Consider the following 18904-nt stretch of genomic DNA (forward strand, 5'->3'; position numbering starts at 1 on the left):
AACGTCTGAAATTGGTAATGACAATCCTGTACCGCAAATCTCAGGTACGCCTGATGAGGAGGATATATGGGGACATGCAGGTATGCATCCTTTATGTCCAGAGATACCAAAAAATATCCTCTTCTAGGCTGGCGATGACCGCCCTGAGTGATTCCATCTTGAACTTGAACCGTTTTAAGTAAAGGTTCAGGGATTTTAAACCGTCCGGTTTCGGAACCACAAACAGAGTTGAGTAGTACCCCTGCCACCACTTGTTGCAGACACAATTTGTGAATCGCATGTAACACTATCTCCCTTTCCAGGGGTTGTTTCGGTAGGGCCGATTTGAAAACCCGGCGAGGAGGCACTTCTTCGAATTCCAGCTTGTAACCCTGGGAAACAATTTCTATTGCCCATGGATCCACCTGTGAGTGGACCCAGACGTGGCTGAACAGTCGAAGACGTGCCCCCACAGGAGCTGACTCCCTCAGGGGAGCCCCAGCGTCATGCGGTGGATTTAACAGAAGCCGGGGAGGACTTCTGTTCCTGGGAACTAGCTCTGTTGTGCAGCTTTTTCCCTCTGCCCTTACCTCTGGCAAGAAAGGACGATCCACGTGCTCTCTTGCTTTAATTGGATCGAAAGGACTGCATTTGATGATGAGGCGCTTTCTTAGATTGTGAAGGAATATATGGCAAAAAAATAAGATTTTACTTACCGGTAAATCTATTTCTCGTAGTCCGTAGTGGATGCTAGGGACTCCGTAAGGACCATGGGGGGAATAGACGGGCTCCGCAGGAGACAGGGCACTCTAAGAAAGAATTAGGACTACTGGTGTGCACTGGCTCCTCCCTCTATGTCCCTCCTCCAGACCTCAGTTAAGGAAACTGTGCACGGAAGAGCTGACAGTACAAAGAAAGGATTTTGGAATCCAGGGTAAGACTTATACCAGCCACACCAATCACACCGTATAACTTGTGATAACTTACCCAGTTAACAGTATGAACAACAACAGAGCATCAGACAACCTGACGCAAACATAACATAACCCTTAGTTAAGCAATAACTATATACAAGTATTGCAGAAGAAGTCCGCACTTGGGACGGGCGCCCAGCATCCACTGCGGACTACGAGAAATAGATTTACCGGTAAGTAAAATCTTATTTTCTCTAACGTCCTAGTGGATGCTGGGGACTCCGTAAGGACCATGGGGATTATACCAAAGCTCCCAAACGGGCGGGAGAGTGCGGATAACTCTGCAGCACCGAATGAGCAAACACAAGGTCCTCCTCAGCCAGGGTATCAAACTTGTAGAATTTTGCAAACGTGTTTGAACCCGACAAAGTAGCTGCTCGGCAAAGCTGTAATGCCGAGACCCCTCTGGCAGCCGCCTAAGAAGAGCCCACCTTCCTTGTGGAATGGGCTTTTACAGATTTTGAATGCGGCAATCCAGCCGCAGAATGAGCCTGCTGAATCGTGTTACAGATCCAGCGAGCAATAGTTTGCTTTGAAGCAGGAGCACCCAGCTTGTTGGATGCATACAGGATAAACAGCGAGTCAGTTTTCCTGACTCCAGCCGTTCTGGCTACATAAATCTTCAAAGCCCTGACTACATCTAGTAACTTGGAATCCTCCAAGTCACGAGTAGCCGCAGGCACCACAATAGGTTGGTCCAAATGAAAAGATGACACCACCTTCGGCAGAAATTGCGGACGAGTCCGTAATTCTGCCCTGTCCATATGGTAAACCAGATAGGGGCTTTTACATGACAAAGCCGCCAATTCTGACACACGCCTAGCCGAAGCTAAGGCCAATAGCATGACCACTTTCCACGTGAGATACTTTAACTCCACGGTCTTAAGTGGCTCAAACCAGTGAGATTTCAGGAAACTCAACACCACGTTAAGATCCCAAAGTGCCACTGGTGGCACAAAAGGGGGCTGAATATGCAGCACTCCCTTTACAAACGTCTGAACCTCAGGAAGAGAAGCCAGTTCCTTTTGAAAGAAAATGGATAGGGCCGAAATCTGGACCTTTATGGACCCTAATTTTAAGCCCATAGTCACTCCCGACTGCAGGAAGTGAAGGAACCGGCCCAGCTGGAATACCTCTGTAGGGGCCTTCCTGGCCTCACACCAAGCAACATATTTTCGCTATATACGGTGATAATGTTTTGCTGTCACGTCCTTCCTAGCCTTTATCAGCGTAGGAATAACTTCATCCGGAATGCCTTTTTCCGCTAGGATCCGGCGTTCAACCGCCATGCCGTCAAACGCAGCCGCGGTAAGTCTTGGAGCAGACAGGGCCCCTGTTGCAACAGATCCTGTCTGAGAGGCAGAGGCCATGGGTCCTCTGTGAGCATTTCTTGCAGTTCCGGGTACCAAGTCCTTCTTGGCCAATCCGGAACAATGAGTATCGTTCTCACTCCTCTTTTTCTTACGATTCTCAGCACCTTGGGTATGAGAGGAAGAGGAGGAAACACATAGACCGACTGGAACACCCACGGTGTTACTAGTGCGTCCACAGCTATCGCCTGAGGGTCTCTTGACCTGGCACAATACTTTTGTAGCTTTTTGTTGAGGCGGGATGCCATCATGTCCACCTGTGGCAGTTCCCATCGATTTGTAATCTGTGTGAAGACTTCTTGATGAAGTCCCCACTCTCCCGGGTGGAGGTCGTGCCTGCTGAGGAAGTCTGCTTCCCAGTTGTCCACTCCCGGAATGAACACTGCTGACAGTGCTTGCACGTGATTCTCCGCCCAACGAAGAATCCTGGTGGCTTATGCCATCGCCACCCTGCTTCTTGTGCCGCCCTTGCGGTTTACATGAGCCACTGCGGTGATGTTGTCTGATTGAATCAGCACCGGTTGGTTGCGAAGCAGAGGCTCCGCTTGACTCAGGGCGTTGTATATGGCCCTTAGTTCCAGGATATTGATGTGCAGACAAGCCTCCTGACTTGACCACAGCCTTTGGAAGTTTCTTCCCTGAGTGACTGCCCCCCACCCTCGGAGGCTTGCATCCGTGGTCACCAGGACCCAGTCCTGTATGCCGAACCTGCGGCCCTCGAGAAGGTGAGCACTCTGCAGCCACCACAGAAGAGACACCCTGGCCCTGGGGGATAGGGTGATCAGCCGATGCATCTGAAGATGAGATCCGGACCACTTGTCCAACAGATCCCACTGAAAGTTCCTCGCATGGAACCTGCCGAAGGGAATGGCTTCGTATGACGCCACCATCTTTCCCAGGACTCGCGTGCATTGACGCATCGACACCTGTTTTGGTTTTAGTCACGAGCTCCTGGGCCTTCTCCTCCGGGAGATACACCTTCTTCTGGTCTGTGTCCAGAATCATGCCCAGGAAGGGCAGTCTTGTCGTAGGAATCAGCTGCGACTTTGGAATATTCAGAATCCAGCCGTGCTGTTTTAACACCTCCCGAGAGTGTGCTACGCTGATCAGCAACTGCTCTCTGGACCTCGCCTTTATGAGGAGATCGTCCAAGTATGGGATAATTGTGACTCCTTGCTTTCGCAGGAGCACCATCATTTCCGCCATTACCTTGGTAAATATTCTCGGTGCCGTGGACAGACCAAACGGCAACGTCTGGAATTGGTAATGACAGTCCTGTACCACAAATCTGAGGTACTCCTGATGAAGTGGATAAATGGGGACATGCAGGTAAGCATCCTTTATGTCCAGAGACACCATAAAATCCCCCTCTTCCAGGGTTGCGATGACCGCTCTCAGCGATTCCATCTTGAACTTGAACCTTTTCAGGTAAATGTTCAGGGATTTTAAATTCAATATGGGTCTGACCGAACTGTCCGGTTTCGGAACCACAAACATTGTGGAATAGTAACCCCTTCCCTGTTGAGGGAGGGGAACCTGTACCACTACCTGCTGGAGATATAATTTGTGAATTGCCGCTAACACTACTTCCCTTTCTATGGGGGAAGCTGGCAGGGCCGATTTGAGGTAACAGTGAGGGGGCATCACTTCGAATTCCAGCTTGTATCCCTGAGACACAATCTGTATAGCCCAGGGATCCACCTGTGAGCGAACCCACTGGTGGCTGAAATTTCGGAGACGCGCCCTCACCGCTCCTGGCTCCACCTGTGGAGCCCCAGCGTCATGCGGTGGATATTGTGGAAGTCGGGGAGGACTTCTGTTACTGGGAACTAGCTGTATTGTGCAGCTTCTTTCCTCTACCCCTGCCTCTGGCAAGAAAAGACGCACCTCTGACTTTCTTGCCTCTGTGCGATCAAAAGGACTGCATTTGGTAATACGGTGCTTTCTTAGGTTGTGAAGGAATATATGGCTAAAAATTTGACTTCCCAGCCGTAGCTGTGGAAACTAGGTCCGAGAGACCGTCCCCAAACAATTCCTCACCCTTATAAGGTAAAACCTCCATGTGCTTTTTTGAGTCGGCATCACCTGTCCATTGCCGAGTCCACAGGACCCTTCTGGCAGAAATTGACATTGCATTTATTCTAGAGCCCAGTAGGCAAATGTCTCTCTGGGCATCCCTCATATATAGGACAGCTCTTTTATATGCCCCAGGGTCAGTAATATAGTATCCTTGTCCAAAGTATCAAGTTCCTCAGACAGAGTATCTGTCCATGCTGCTACAGCTCTACACATCCAGGCCGACGCAATTGCCGGCCTCAGTAGGGTACCTGAATGTGTATAAACGAACTTCAGGATACCTTCCTGCTTCCTATCCGCAGGATCTTTTAGGGAGGCCGTATCCTATGACGGCAGGGCCACCTTCTTAGATAAGCGTGTCAAAGCTTTGTCTACCCTAGGGGAGGATTCCCAGCGTAACCTGTCCGTTGGCGGGAAAGGATACGCCATAAGTAACCGTTTGGAAATCTGCACTCTCCTATCAGGAGAATCCCAAGCTTTTTCACATAACTCATTTAACTCATGTGAAGGGGGAAAAGTCACTTCTTGCCTTTTTTCCCCAAACATATAAACCCTCTTGTCAGGGACCGGGTTTCCTCTGAAATGTGCAATACATCCTTCATTGCTATAATCATGTAGCGGATGGCTTTAGCCATTTTAGGCTGCAACTTTGCATCATCGCCATCGACACTGGAGTCAGAATCCGTGTCGATATCTGTGTCAACAATCTGGGATAGTGGGCGCTTCTGAGACCCTGACGGCCTCTGCGCTGTAGGATCAGGCATGGGTTGAGACCCTGACTGTCCCAAGGCTTCAGCTTTATCCAACCTTTTATGCAAGGAGTTTACATTATCATTTAACACCTTCCACATATCCATCCAATCAGGTGTCGGCGCCGTCGGCGGTGACCCCACATTCATCTGCACCTGCTCTGCTTCCACATAGCCTTCCTCGTCAAACATGTCGACACAATCGTACCGACACACCACACACGCAGGGGATGCTCTATTTGAGGACAGAGAGAGAGTATGCCAGCACACACCCCAGCGCTATATAACCCAGGAATTACACAGTAACTTAGTGTTTACCCAGTAGCTGCTGTATTAGTGATTTTGCGCTAAATTTATGTGCCCCCCCTGTCTTTTTACCCTCTTTCTACCGTGATTCTGCAGGGGAGAGCCTGGGGAGCTTCCTCTCAGCGGAGCTGTGGAGAGAAAATGGCGCTGGTGAGTGCTGAGGAAGAAGCCCCGCCCCCTCAGCGGCGGGCTTCTGTCCCGCGATTTTGTGTAAAATAATGGCGGGGGCTCATGCATATATACAGTGCCCAGCTGTATATATGCTCTATTATGCCAGGAGGTACTCAATTGCTGCCCAGGGCGCCCCCCCCCTGCGCCCTGCACCCTACAGTGACCGGAGTGTGCGGGTTTAATGTGGGAGCAATGGCGCACAGCTGCAGTGCTGTGCGCTACCTCATATAAAGACAGGAGTCTTCTGCCGCCGATTTTGAAGTCTTCTTGCTTTTCTCGCCGTCTTCTGTCTTCTGGCTCTGCGAGGGGGACGGCGGCGCGGCTCCGGGATCGGACGACCAAGGGTGAGTTCCTGTGTTCGGTCCCTCTGGAGCTAATGGTGTCCAGTAGCCTAAGAAGCACGACCTATCCGCAGTTAGTAGGTTTGCTTCTCTCCCCTCAGTCCCACGTAGCAGAGAGTCTGTTGCCAGCAGATCTCTCTGAAAATAAAAAATCCTAACAAAATACTTTTTATTAGCAAGCTTAGGAGAGCTCACTAAAGTGCACCCAGCTCTGACCGGGCACAGATTCTAACTGAGGTCTGGAGGAGGGACATAGAGGGAGGAGCCAGTGCACACCAGTAGTCCTAATTCTTTCTTAGAGTGCCCTGTCTCCCGCGGAGCCCGTCTATTCCCCCCATGGTCCTTACGGAGTCCCCAGCATCCACTAGGACGTTAGAGAAATTTGATTTACCTGCCGTAGCCGTGGAGACGAGATCCGAGAGGCCCTCTCCAAACAATTCCTCACCCTTGTAAGGCAACAAGTCCATATGCCTCTTGGAGTCGGCATCACCTGTCCACTGCCGGGTCCATAAGCCACGCCTAGCAGAAATAGACATAGGGTTTATCCTGGAACCCAGTAAACTAATATCCCTTTGAGCATCTCTCATATATAAGACAGCATCTTTTATATGCCCTAGGGTCATTAAAATGGTATCCTTATCAAGAGTCTCAATATCCGCTGATAAGGAATCTGTCCATGCTGCTACAGCACTACAAACCCAGGCCGACGCAATAGCCAGTCTGAGTAACGTACCCGAATGAGTGTAAATGGACTTCAAGGTAACCTCCTGCTTGCGGTCCACAGGATCCTTGAGTGTAGCCGTATCTTGGGATGGAAGCGCTATCTTTTTTGATAAGCGTGTCAAAACTTTGTCCACCCTAGGGGAAAATTCCCACCGTATTCTGTCCTGTGACTGGAAAGGATACGCTATAAGAATCCTTTTGGGAATATGCAGTTTTTTGTCTGGAGTTTCCCACGCTTTTTCGCATAATTTGTTCAGCTCATGTGAGGAGGGAAAGGTGACCTCAGGTTTCTTTCCCTTATACATGTGTACCCTCGTGTCAGAGACAGGGGGTTCCTCAGTGATATGCAAAACATCTTTTATAGCGATAATCATATATCGAATACATTTAGCCACCCTTGGCTGCAATTTTGCATCTTCGCAGTTGACACTGGAGTCTGAGTCCGTGTCGGTATCTGTGTCAACTATTTGGGATAGTGGGCGCTTCTGAGACCCCGAAGGTCCAGGCGACATTGGGACAGGTATGGGTTGACTCCCTGACTAACCCAGCTTCAGCTTTGTCTAATCTTTTGTGCAATAAATTAACATTTGCACTCAAAACATTCCACATATCCATCCAGTCAGGTGTCGGCACTGCTAATGGAGACCTAGCATTCATACACTCCCCCTCCTCCTTAGATGAGCCTTCAATCTCAGACATGTCGACACACGCGTACCGACACACCGCACACACACAGGGAAGCCCTTTTCTGAAGACAGGTTCCCCACCAGGCCCTTTGGAGAGACAGAGAGAGAGAGAGTATGCCAGCACACACCCCAGCGCTATATAACCCAGGAAAAACACAGTATGTTCACCCAGTAGCGCTTTGTAATATGTATTTGCGCCAAATATGTGCCCCCCCTCTACTTAAAAACCCTCTATCACCGTGTGTCAAGCAGGGGAGAGTCCGGGGAGCTTCCTCTCAGCGGTGCTGTGGAGAAAAAATGGCGCTGGTGAGTGCTGTGGAAGAAGCCCCGCCCCCTCGGCGGCGGGCTTCTGTCCTGCTCAAAATAACTAAAATCATGGCGGGGGCTCTCTATATACATGTACAGTGCCCAGCTGTACATGTATATACACTTATATGCCATAGAAGAGGTTTAAATTGCTGCCCAGGGCGCCCCCCCCTGCGCCCTGCACCCTTACAGTGACCGGAGTGTGTGGGTGAATGGGAGAAATGGCGCACAGCTGCAGTGCTGTGCGTTACCTCTGTGAAGAATCTGAAGTCTTCTGCCGCCTGTGATGATCTTTTCCTCACATACTCACCCGGCTTCTATCTACCGGCTCTGCGAGGAGGACGGACGGCGAGGGTGAGACCTGCATACCGATCCCTCTGGAGCTAATGGTGTCCAGTAGCCTAAAAAACAGAGCCCTGAAACTCAGAGAAGTGGTTCTGTTTCTCTCTCCTCAGTCCCTCGATGCAAAAAAATAAAAAACCTAACAAAAATGCTTTCTTACAGGAAACTCAGGAGAGCTCCTGAAATGCACCCAGCTCCTCTGGACACAGTATCAAACTGAGGTCTGGAGGAGGGGCATAGAGGGAGGAGCCAGTGCACACCCAGAGTCAAAGTCTTTCTTAAAGTGCCCATGTCTCCTGCGGAGCCCGTCTATCCCCATGGTCCTTACGGAGTCCCAGCATCCTCTAGGACGTTAGAGAGAAAAAAATTGATGGGTTGACCCCAACCCACATGAAGACAGACAGTCAGCATTTAGGAGCAGATGGCTGCATTAGAATAAGATAATACGGCTATACAGTAATGTGGCCAAAGATGTGTCTGATGAGAATGACATCTACAGTGTCTCCGGAGGATTCAGAGTACTGGATTTAACAGAATCGAGCTCAGAGTTGCAGTACACTGACCAAAACGGTGAAACTTTAAAAAAAGTGCGCATAGAAGATCTGTCACACAGATGCTCAGCCAATACACTGGGTCACGCTGCCCACATACTTTCACTGAATCAGCAAAGGGATGAATCAGAGTAGCTTTCACCTGTTCTGAAGCAGGCCAAGCTCTTTTGTGGGCATCAATCAAAAGGTATACCTGCAACGCCCTAGCTACATCCAATAAATCAAGAGATATTACTTCCTCCATAGACTGATCAAACACCAAAGGTAGAATCACAATATCCTGAATGACACTTTGAAACAACTTTAGACTGGAAATACGGCATTGCAATAAAAACAGCCCTATGCTCATGAAAAACAGGATAAGGACCCAAATGAAATAGCCTGCAACTTGCAGGCCCGATGCAATTTCTGCAATATAGTCTGTAGATTTAGACCCTAAGGGGGTCATTCCGAGTTGATCGCTCGCTAGCTACTTTTAGCAGCCGTGCAAACGCATAGTCGCCGCCCACAGGGGAGTGTATTTTCACTTTGCAAGAGTGCGAACGCCTGTGCAGCCGAGCGGTACAAAAACATTTTGTGCAAAACAAGACCAGCCCTGTGGTTACTTATTCTGTGCGATGATTGCTGTGACGAAGGTCCCGGAATTGACGTCAGAAACTCGCCCTGCAAACGCCTGGACACGCCTGCGTTTTTCCAAACACTCCCAGAAAACGGTCAGTTGACAACCATGAACGCCCTCGTCCTGTCAATCTCCTTGCGATCGGCTGTGCGAATGGAATCGTCGCTAGAAGCAGTGCAAAACTACGATGCTCTTTGTACTCGTACACCCTACGAGCGCATTGCGGCTCATACGCATGCGTAGCTTTGCCGGTTTTTTAAATGATCGCTACGCAGCGAACAACGGCAGCTAGCGATCAACTCGGAATGAGGGCCTAATTCAGACCCGATCGCTGTTGTGTGAAATTGCAAGGCAGCCTATTATCGAACGTCTGCGCACAGATCGTAATGCGCAGGCGCGAGGCCAAACTGCAAAATAAATCTGCGGGTTTTTTTATTGTTGGGTTGATTGACAAGAAACGGACGTTTTGGGATGGAAACTGGTCAATTTCTGGGAGTGTCAGGAAAAACTCGGGCGTTCAAGTGTTTTCAGGGAGGTTGTGTAACGTCAGCTCCGAAATGATCAGTATGTTTCTTTCGCACTGTAGGAGTAAGTCCTGAGCTACCCACAGACTGGAAAAATCATTCGATGGTGAGTGAGTTGCAAACGGATTTGCAGGTCTAGGAATGGGAATACATGAATGTATCTCTATTATGCCTAGGCATGCAGAAACATAATAATACATGGATAGAGATATAAAGTTACAATATGATTAACTGATATAGACAATGTTTAAAAGGAACTAAAGGTACAGAAAATGTTCTAAGCCGAAATAAAACTCTTTTATGAAATGTAAATCCTTAAATAATGACATCAAACTCAAGTGGTTTTAAAAATATATATTTTTATTAGCGTTTTTATCGGGGACTGCCTGATATAACGTGAGTCTCCCGGACCTTCCCGGAGAGTAGCTTTAAAGCCAACAGCACAGATTCTGAGGCTGTATGATAGCTGAAGTAGGCTGTAGAGAAGCTGCAGAACCTCTGACAGAGAGAGTTAGATTTGGGTGGGTTATATTGTTTCTGTGCAGGGTAAATACTGGCTGCTTTATTTTTACACTGCAATTCAGATTTCAGTTTGAACACACCCCACCCAAATCTACCTCTCTGCACATGTTACATCTGCCCCCCCCCTGCACTGCACACGGTTTTGCCCATTAGTGTGCTTTTTTGATTTGCTAACAAACCTGAATGACCCAAAAATGTACAACTCTGAATATGACATATGCGCCCTACACACTGCGCGACGGCACCAATTTGGACGATGATCGATCTCGATAATGTCCAAATTGGCTTGCATTGCAAAACGACAGAAAACCAATGATGAACGACCGCGGGGCCGCGCGTCGTCCAATCATGGTGCTTACACACTGAGCGATAGGAACGATTTCTTGTTCATTAATGAATGAGAACGTTGATATCGCCCTGTGTGTAGGGCCCATAAAACACATTAAGCAGCTCTGCAGTAGCCATGGTGCACACCTGTGCGCATACAGGGACATTAAATGAGCTGCTAATTTATACTCACTCTTTTGTTTATTCATACACCTCACATAAAATAAAGACAGCTGTGGGAATACTTAATAATCTCCACATATACTTGAATGAATGAATGAATGAATGAATGAATGAATGAATGAAAGAATGAATGAATGAATGAATGGTCTTCACTAACCATGTCTGAAATAACCCGTACACTCCTGGTTTGGCGTCCACTGATAGCTGCGCTTGGGTTCACCTGCATTGTCTCAGTCTAAAACAAGGAAACAAAGGGTCATTTTTATATTAGTTAAAATAGGAATTTGATACAGTACCTACCAGTAATTCCTTTTCTCGAAGTCCGCAGTGGATACTGGGAATTGAAGATTACCCTGGGATATTGATCAGTTCCATTGGAGCCTGGCACATTAAATAAATGAATAGTGTGTACTAGCTCCTCCCTTCTATGCCCCTCCTAGCAGACTCAGTCTAGGAAACTGTGCCCGAGGAGACAGACATACTTTGAGAGAAGGATAAAACACAAAGCGGTGAGGTGATGAACCAACACACAATAACAACCAAGATAGCACAGCTAACCACCAGGGCCGTTTCTAGACAATTTGGCTCCCAGTGCGAGATTTCAAACTGCGCCCCCCCATTGCTATAAAAAAATATTGCGTGCCCCCCCCCATATAGCCATAAAAAGAAAAGGCATGTGCGTGCCGAAGGCGCGCGCGCTCCCGACAAGGGTGTGTGGCCTGATTAAAATAGGCGTGGTCTCATTAAAGTGGGCGTGGCCTCGTCTGATATCATCACACCCACCACAGGGGGGGGGAAATAAAAATAAAAAAGTCCCCTTTTTACACATTACAGCAGGCAAGTGTCCCCATATTACACAGCGCGGCAGGCAGGTGTCCCCATTTTACACAGCGCGGCAGGCAGGTGTCCCCATTTTACAAAGTGCGGCAGGCAGGTGTCCCCATTTTACACAGTGCGGCAGGCAGGTATCCCCATTTTACACAGTACGGTAGGCAGATATCCCCATTTGACACAGTACGCAGGCAGGTGTCCCCATTTTACACAGTGCGGCAGGCAGGTATCCCCATTTTACACAGTACGGCAGGCAGATATCCCCATTTTACACAGTACGCAGGCAGGTGCCCCCATTTTACAAAGTGCGGCAGGCAGGTATCCCCATTTTACAAAGTGCGGCAGGCAGGTATCCCCATTTTACACAGCGCGGCAGGCACGTGCCCCCATTTTACACAGTACGGCAGGCAGATATCCCCATTTTACACAGTTCGGCAGGCAGGTATCCCCATTTTACACAGTTCGGCAGGCAGGTATCCCCATTTTACACAGTGCGGCAGGCAGGTGTCCCCATTTTACACAGCGCGGCAGGCAGGTGTCCCCATTTTACACAGTACGGCAGGCAGATATCCCCATTTTACACAGTACGCAGGCAGGTATCCCCATTTTACACAGTACGGCAGGCAGATATCCCCATTTTACACAGTACGCAGGCAGGTGCCCCCATTTTACACAGCGCGGCAGGCAGGTGTCCCCATTTTACACAGCGCGGCAGGCAGGTATTCCCATTTTTCACAGTACGCAGGCAGGTGCCCCCATTTTACACAGTGCGGCAGGCAGATGTCCCCATTTTACACAGTGCGGCAGGCAGGTGTCCCCATTTTACACAGCGCGGCAGGCAGGTGTCCCCATTTTACACAGTACGCAGGCAGGTGCCCCCATTTTACACAGTGCGGCAGGCAGATATTCCCATTTTACACAGTGCGGCAGGCAGGTATCCCCATTTTACACAGTGCGGCAGGCAGGTGTCAAGTGGGGGGGAAGGAAGGGGGAGAGAGAGAGAGATAGAGATAATACTTACATCTTCCCGCTCTTCGGGTCCCGCCGACTCACGTCCCTCGCGCCGGCCGCCTCCTCCTTTCAGGCTTATCTCCTCTCCTCCCTCTCCCCGAGCGCTCCTGCTCGGGGGGCGGGGCTTCGCGGAATGACGTGTTTGCGTCGTGACGTCACGACGCAAACGCGTCATTCCGCGAAACTCCGCCCCCCAAGCAGGAGCGCTCGGGAAGAGGGAGATAAGGAGTCACAAAGTGCCGCGGCGGGCGCCCCGTGCGGTTGCACGGCCCGACCGCCGCTAGAAACGGCACTGCTAACCACAATAAGGGAAAGCAACGCTAACTACAAGAAGGGTAGCAACGCTAACCAAACATTGAACAGGGAAAGCAACAGCAAACCCAACCAAGAACTCTTACAACCATGTACACAGGAAACAAAGCACTGAGGCGGGCGCCCGGTATCCACTATGGACTACGAGAAAAGGAATTACCGGCAGGTATCAAATTTCCATTTTCTCTAATGTCCTAGGGGATACTTAGACGCTGGGCGTCCATTTTTTGTAGCATCATAAAGGACGAAAGGCGAGTCAGACTTTCTGTGGCGAGCAGTCCTTTTTATATAAATCCTCAAAGCCCTCACTACATCCAGGGACTTTGGAACAACGGAAGTGTTGGATAATACCAGAACCACAATTGGTTGATTTACGTGGAAGGCCGACACCACTTTCGGCAAAAAAAGTGGGCGAGTTCTGAGCTCCGCCCTATCCTCATGAAATATCAAGTACGGGCTCTTACAGGACAAGCCCCCAATTCTGACACACGTCAAGCAGAAGCCAAGGCTAGCAGCATAACAGTTTTCCACGTTAGGTATTTTAAGTCTACCCTATGTTAGGGTTCAAACCAATCCGACTGGAGAAAGGTCAAGACCACATTGAGGTCCCATGGAGCCTTGGGAGGAACAAAGGGTTGAATGTGCATAACCCCCTTTAGGAAGGTCTGTACTTCAGTTGTTTCTGGAAGAAACAGACCATAGACTGAATAGCCAAAGCTTTGTCCATTGGAAGGTAAACCTTCTGAGACACTGTCTCCAGGATCATTGCCAGGAACTGAATTCTCTGAGACGGTTCCAGGTGAGATTTCTGGAAATTGAGTATCCATCCGTGATCTGTAAGCAGACGAATAGTCAAGTCGATACTGTGCAGCAGCTGTTCCCGGGACACCGCCTTTATCAGGAGATCGTCCAGGTACGGGATTATGTTGACACCCATCATGCGCAATTGTAGCATCATCTCCGCCATGACCTTTGTGAATACCCTTGGGGCTGTGGAGAGACCAAAGGATAAGGCCTGAAACTAGAAATGTTGGTCCAGTACTGCGAACCTGAAGAACGCTTGGTGAGGGGGCCAAATTGGGATATGCAGGTATGCATCCTTGATATCCAGGAACAACAGAAACTCCCCCTCCTCCAGACTTGTTATCATTGCTCTTAGTGATTCCATCTTGAATTTGAACACTCGAAGATAAGGGTTCAGGGATTTGAGGTTCAAGATCGGCCGTACAGAGCTGTCTGGCTTCGGGATTACAAAGAGACTTGAGTAAGACCACTTTGTATGCAGTGGAAGAGGTACCGGAACAGTAAATCCTGTAGAAATCAGTTTCTGCACCATCTCCTGTAAGGAAACTCTTGCCACCGGTGAAGCTGGTAAGCCCGACCGGAAGAATCTGAGGAAAGAGTTCCTGGAATTACAGCCGGTATCCTTGGGCTATGAGGACTCTGCCCATATGTGGGCGAAGTGTTGAAGCCGAGCACCTACCTGAAAGTTGCCTTGCTGCTGGGGCCAACCGTCACGCAAAGAGCTTCGTGGAAGTGGATCCTGAGGTCTGGTCCGAAGTTCCTGTAGCAGTTGGTTTACGGGACTTACCGCGAGTTCCTCTAGCAGCATTGGAGGCTTTGCCTCTGAATCTGGCCACCCGAAAGGACTGCAGAGAGTGTCCAGGATAGGTTCGTCTAGTAGGTGACATAGCAGACGGCAGATATGTAGATTTACCTGCAGTTGCCTGAGATATCCACTTTTCCCAGATTTTTCTATCCTCTGTAGGGAAAGGAAATTAATTTCGCATCCGTTTAGGGGTAATACATTTTTTTGTCAGGATTTAACCATGCTGCCTTAGCCAGGGAATCTAATTCCTTAGAAACTGGGAAGGTTGCAGAAGACTTTGGTTTCACATTGAAAAGCAATTCCTCTGTCGGTTCTGCTTCTTTATCTGGGATATTGAGTACCTCTCTCAGTGATCGCGCTGATCAAAAAAAAAAGTGGGTCCCAGGGACCCCTCACTTTCAAAAATTGGGGTCCTACCGGTCTTTTTCTGGGTCCCATCGGAATGAAGGTTCTTATTAATCTTAATCTTGTTTGGACACTACAAAAGTGTTGCAAGGCGGGGGGATGGGGTGACAGTGCTGCTGGGCTGTGTAGCATGCAGGACACCCTGCACCAGAGCTGTAACTAGACATTTTGGTGCCCTTAGGCAGAAAGTGAATTGGTGTTCCACCTTACCAGACCACAAAGTAAAGGCAGTGCGCGCAGAAGGCGCGTCGTAAAATTTGAGGGGCGTGGCTTCATGGGGAAGGGGCGTGGCCACATATTAGTGCCAATTGACATTACACCACACAGTAGTGCCGCTTATACAGATTGCACCAGGTAGAACCTCCTATACACACTACGCCAGGTAGAGCACGTTATACATCTTGCACCAGGTAGAGCACATTATACATATTGCACCAGGTACAGCACGTTATACACTTTGCTCCAGGTACAGCTCGCTCTATACTTTGCTCCAAGTAGAGCACATTATACACATTGCGCCAGGTAGAACACGTTATACACATTGCGCCAGGCAGAGCACGTTATACACATTATGCCAGGTAGAGCACTTTATACACATTGCGCCAGGTAGAGCGCATTATTATACACATTGCGCCCAGTAGAGCTCGTTATACACAATGCGCCCGGTAGAGCACGTTATATACATTGCACCAGGTAGAGCACGTTAATAAGATTTTACTCACCGGTAAATCTATTTCTCGTAGTCCGTAGTGGATGCTGGGAACTCCGAAAGGACCATGGGGAATAGCGGCTCCGCAGGAGACTGGTCACAACTAAAGAAAGCTTTTAGGTCACCTGGTGTGCACTGGCTCCTCCCACTATGACCCTCCTCCAAGCCTCAGTTAGGACACTGTGCCTGGACGAGCTGACATAATAAGGAAGGATTTTGAATCCCGGGTAAGACTCTTACCAGCCACACCAATCACACCATATAACTCGTGATACTATACCCAGTTTAACAGTATGAAAACAACTGAGCCTCTCAACAGATGGCTCAACAATAACCCTTTAGTTAACAATAACTATGTACAAGTATTGCAGACAATCCGCACTTGGGACGGGCGCCCAGCATCCACTACGGACTACGAGAAATAGATTTACCGGTGAGTAAAATTTTATTTTCTCTGACGTCCTAGTGGATGCTGGGAACTCCGAAAGGACCATGGGGATTATACCAAAGCTCCCAAACGGGCGGGAGAGTGCGTATGACTCTGCAGCACCGAATGAGAGAACTCAAGGTCCTCCTCAGCCAGGGTATCAAATTTGTAGAATTTTGCAAACGTGTTTGCCCCTGACCAAGTTGCAGCTCGGCAAAGTTGTAAAGCCGAGACCCCTCGGGCAGCCGCCCAAGATGAGCCCACCTTCCTTGTGGAATGGGCTTTTACTGATTTAGGATGCGGCAGTCCAGCCGCAGAATGCGCCAGCTGAATTGTGCTACAAATCCAGCGAGCAATAGTCTGCTTAGAAGCAGGAGCACCCAGCTTGTTGGGTGCATACAGGATAAATAGCGAGTCAGTTTTCCTGACTCCAGCCGTCCTGGAAACATACATTTTCAAGGCCCTGACTACATCCAGCAACTTCGAATCCTCCAAGTCCCTAGTAGCCGCAGGCACCACAATAGGTTGGTTCAAGTGAAAAGCTGATACCACCTTAGGGAGAAACTGGGGACGAGTCCTCAATTCTGCCCTATCCATATGGAAAATCAGATAAGGGCTTTTACATGACAAAGCTGCCAATTCTGACACACGCCTGGCTGAAGCCAAGGCCAATAACATGACCACTTTCCACGTGAGATATTTTAGATCCACGGTTTTAAGTGGCTCAAACCAATGTGATTTTAAGAAACTCAACACCACGTTGAGATCCCAAGGTGCCACTGGAGGCACAAACGGGGGCTGAATATGCAGCACTCCTTTCACAAACGTCTGAACTTCAGGTAGTGAAGCTAGTTCTTTCTGGAAGAAAATCGACAGAGCCGAGATCTGTACCTTAATGGAGCCTAATTTCAGGCCCATAGTCACTCCTGCTTGTAGGAAATGCAGAAATCGACCTAGTTGAAATTCCTCTGTTGGGGCCTTTTTGGCCTCACACCAAGCAACATATTTCCGCCATATGCGGTGATAATGCTTTACAGTTACATCTTTCCTGGCTTTAATCAGCGTAGGAATGACTTCCTCCGGAATGCCCTTTTCCTTCAGGATCCGGCGTTCAACCGCCATGCCGTCAAACGCAGCCGCGGTAAGTCTTGGAACAGACAGGGCCCCTGCTGCAGCAGGTCCTGTCTGAGCGGCAAAGGCCATGGGTCCTCTGAGATCATCTCTTGAAGTTCCGGGTACCACGCTCATCTTGGCCAATCCGGAACCACGAGTATTGTTCTTACTCCTCGTTTTCTTATTATTCTCAGTACCCTTGGTATGAGAGGCAGAGGAGGGAACACATAAACTGACTGGTACACCCACGGTGTCACTAGAGCGTCCACAGCTATCGCCTGAGGGTCCCTTGACCTGGCGCAATATCTCTCTAGTTTTTTGTTTAGGCGGGACGCCATCATGTCCACCTGTGGCCGTTCCCATCGATTTACAATCAGCGTGAAGACTTCTGGATGAAGTCCCCACTCTCCCGGGTGGAGGTCGTGCCTGCTGAGAAAGTCTGCTTCCCAGTTGTCCACTCCCGGAATGAACACTGCTGACAGTGCTAGTACGTGATTTTCCGCCCATCGGAGAATCCTTGTGGCTTCTGCCATTGCCATCCTGCTTCTTGTGCCGCCCTGTCGATTTACATGGGCGACTGCCGTGATGTTGTCTGACTGGATCAGTACCGGCTGGTGTAGAAGCAGGGATTTTGCCTGACTTAGGGCATTGTAAATGGCCCTTAGTTCCAGAATATTTATGTGTAGGGAAGTCTCCTGACTCGACCATAGTCCTTGGAAGTTTCTTCCCTGTGTGACTGCCCCCCAGCCTCGAAGGCTGGCATCCGTGGTCACCAGGACCCAGTCCTGTATGGCGAATCCTCTAGAAGATGAGCACTCTGCAGCCACCACAGCAGAGACACCCTGGTTCTTGGAGACAGGGTTATTTGGCGATGCATCTGAAGATGCGATCCGGACCAATGGTCCAACAGGTCCCACTGAAAGATTCTGGCATGGAACCTGCCGAAAGGAATTGCTTCGTAAGAAGCCACCATCTTTCCCAGGACCCGCGTGCAGTGATGCACCGATACCTGTTTCGGTTTCAGGAGGTCTCTGACTAGAGATGACAGCTCCTTGGCTTTCTCCTCCGGGAGAAACATTTTTTCTGGACTGTATCCAGAATCATACCCAGGAACAGTAGACGTGTCGTCGGAACCAGCTGTGATTTTGGAATATTCAGAATCCAACCGTGCTGGTGTAGCACCTCCTGAGATAGTGCTACTCCCACCAACAACTGCTCCTTGGACCTCGCCTTTATTAGGAGATCGTCCAAGTACGGGATAATTAAAACTCCCTTTCTTCGAAGGAGTATCATCATTTCCGCCATTACTTTGGTAAACACCCTCGGTGCCGTGGAGAGTCCAAACGGCAGCGTCTGGAATTGGTAATGGCAATCCTGTACCACAAATCTGAGGTACTCCTGGTGAGGATAGTAAATGGGGACATGCAGGTAAGCATCCTTGATGTCCAGGGATACCATGTAATCCCCCTCGTCCAGGCTTGCAATACCCGCCCTGAGCGATTCCATCTTGAACTTGAATTTTTTTATGTATGTGTTCAAGGATTTCAAATTTAAAATGGGTCTCACCGAACCGTCCGGTTTCGGGACCACAAACAGTGTGGAATAGTAACCCCGTCCTTGTTGAAGTAGGGGCACCTTGACTATCACCTGCTGGGAATACAGCTTGTGAATTGCCTCTAGCACAGCCTCCCTGCCTGAGGGAGTTGTCGGCAAGGCAGATTTTAGGAACCGGTGGGGT

General features: G+C 49.2%; 1 protein-coding gene across 3 annotated transcripts in view; it reads right to left on the reverse strand.

The window, feature by feature from the left end:
* The window catches only part of HORMAD1 (HORMA domain containing 1), a 172129-nt gene that overhangs the window by 23619 nt on the left and 129606 nt on the right, over nt 1-18904 (reverse strand). For all 3 annotated transcript variants that reach the window (XM_063947039.1, XM_063947038.1, XM_063947037.1), the window contains one exon: nt 10907-10984. In XM_063947039.1, the coding sequence (XP_063803109.1) occupies nt 10907-10984 (78 nt within the window). The remainder of the gene's footprint in view (nt 1-10906; nt 10985-18904) is intronic.

This window comes from Pseudophryne corroboree, chromosome 12, assembly GCF_028390025.1.
Source record: "Pseudophryne corroboree isolate aPseCor3 chromosome 12, aPseCor3.hap2, whole genome shotgun sequence".
NCBI classification, from domain to species: domain Eukaryota; kingdom Metazoa; phylum Chordata; class Amphibia; order Anura; family Myobatrachidae; genus Pseudophryne; species Pseudophryne corroboree.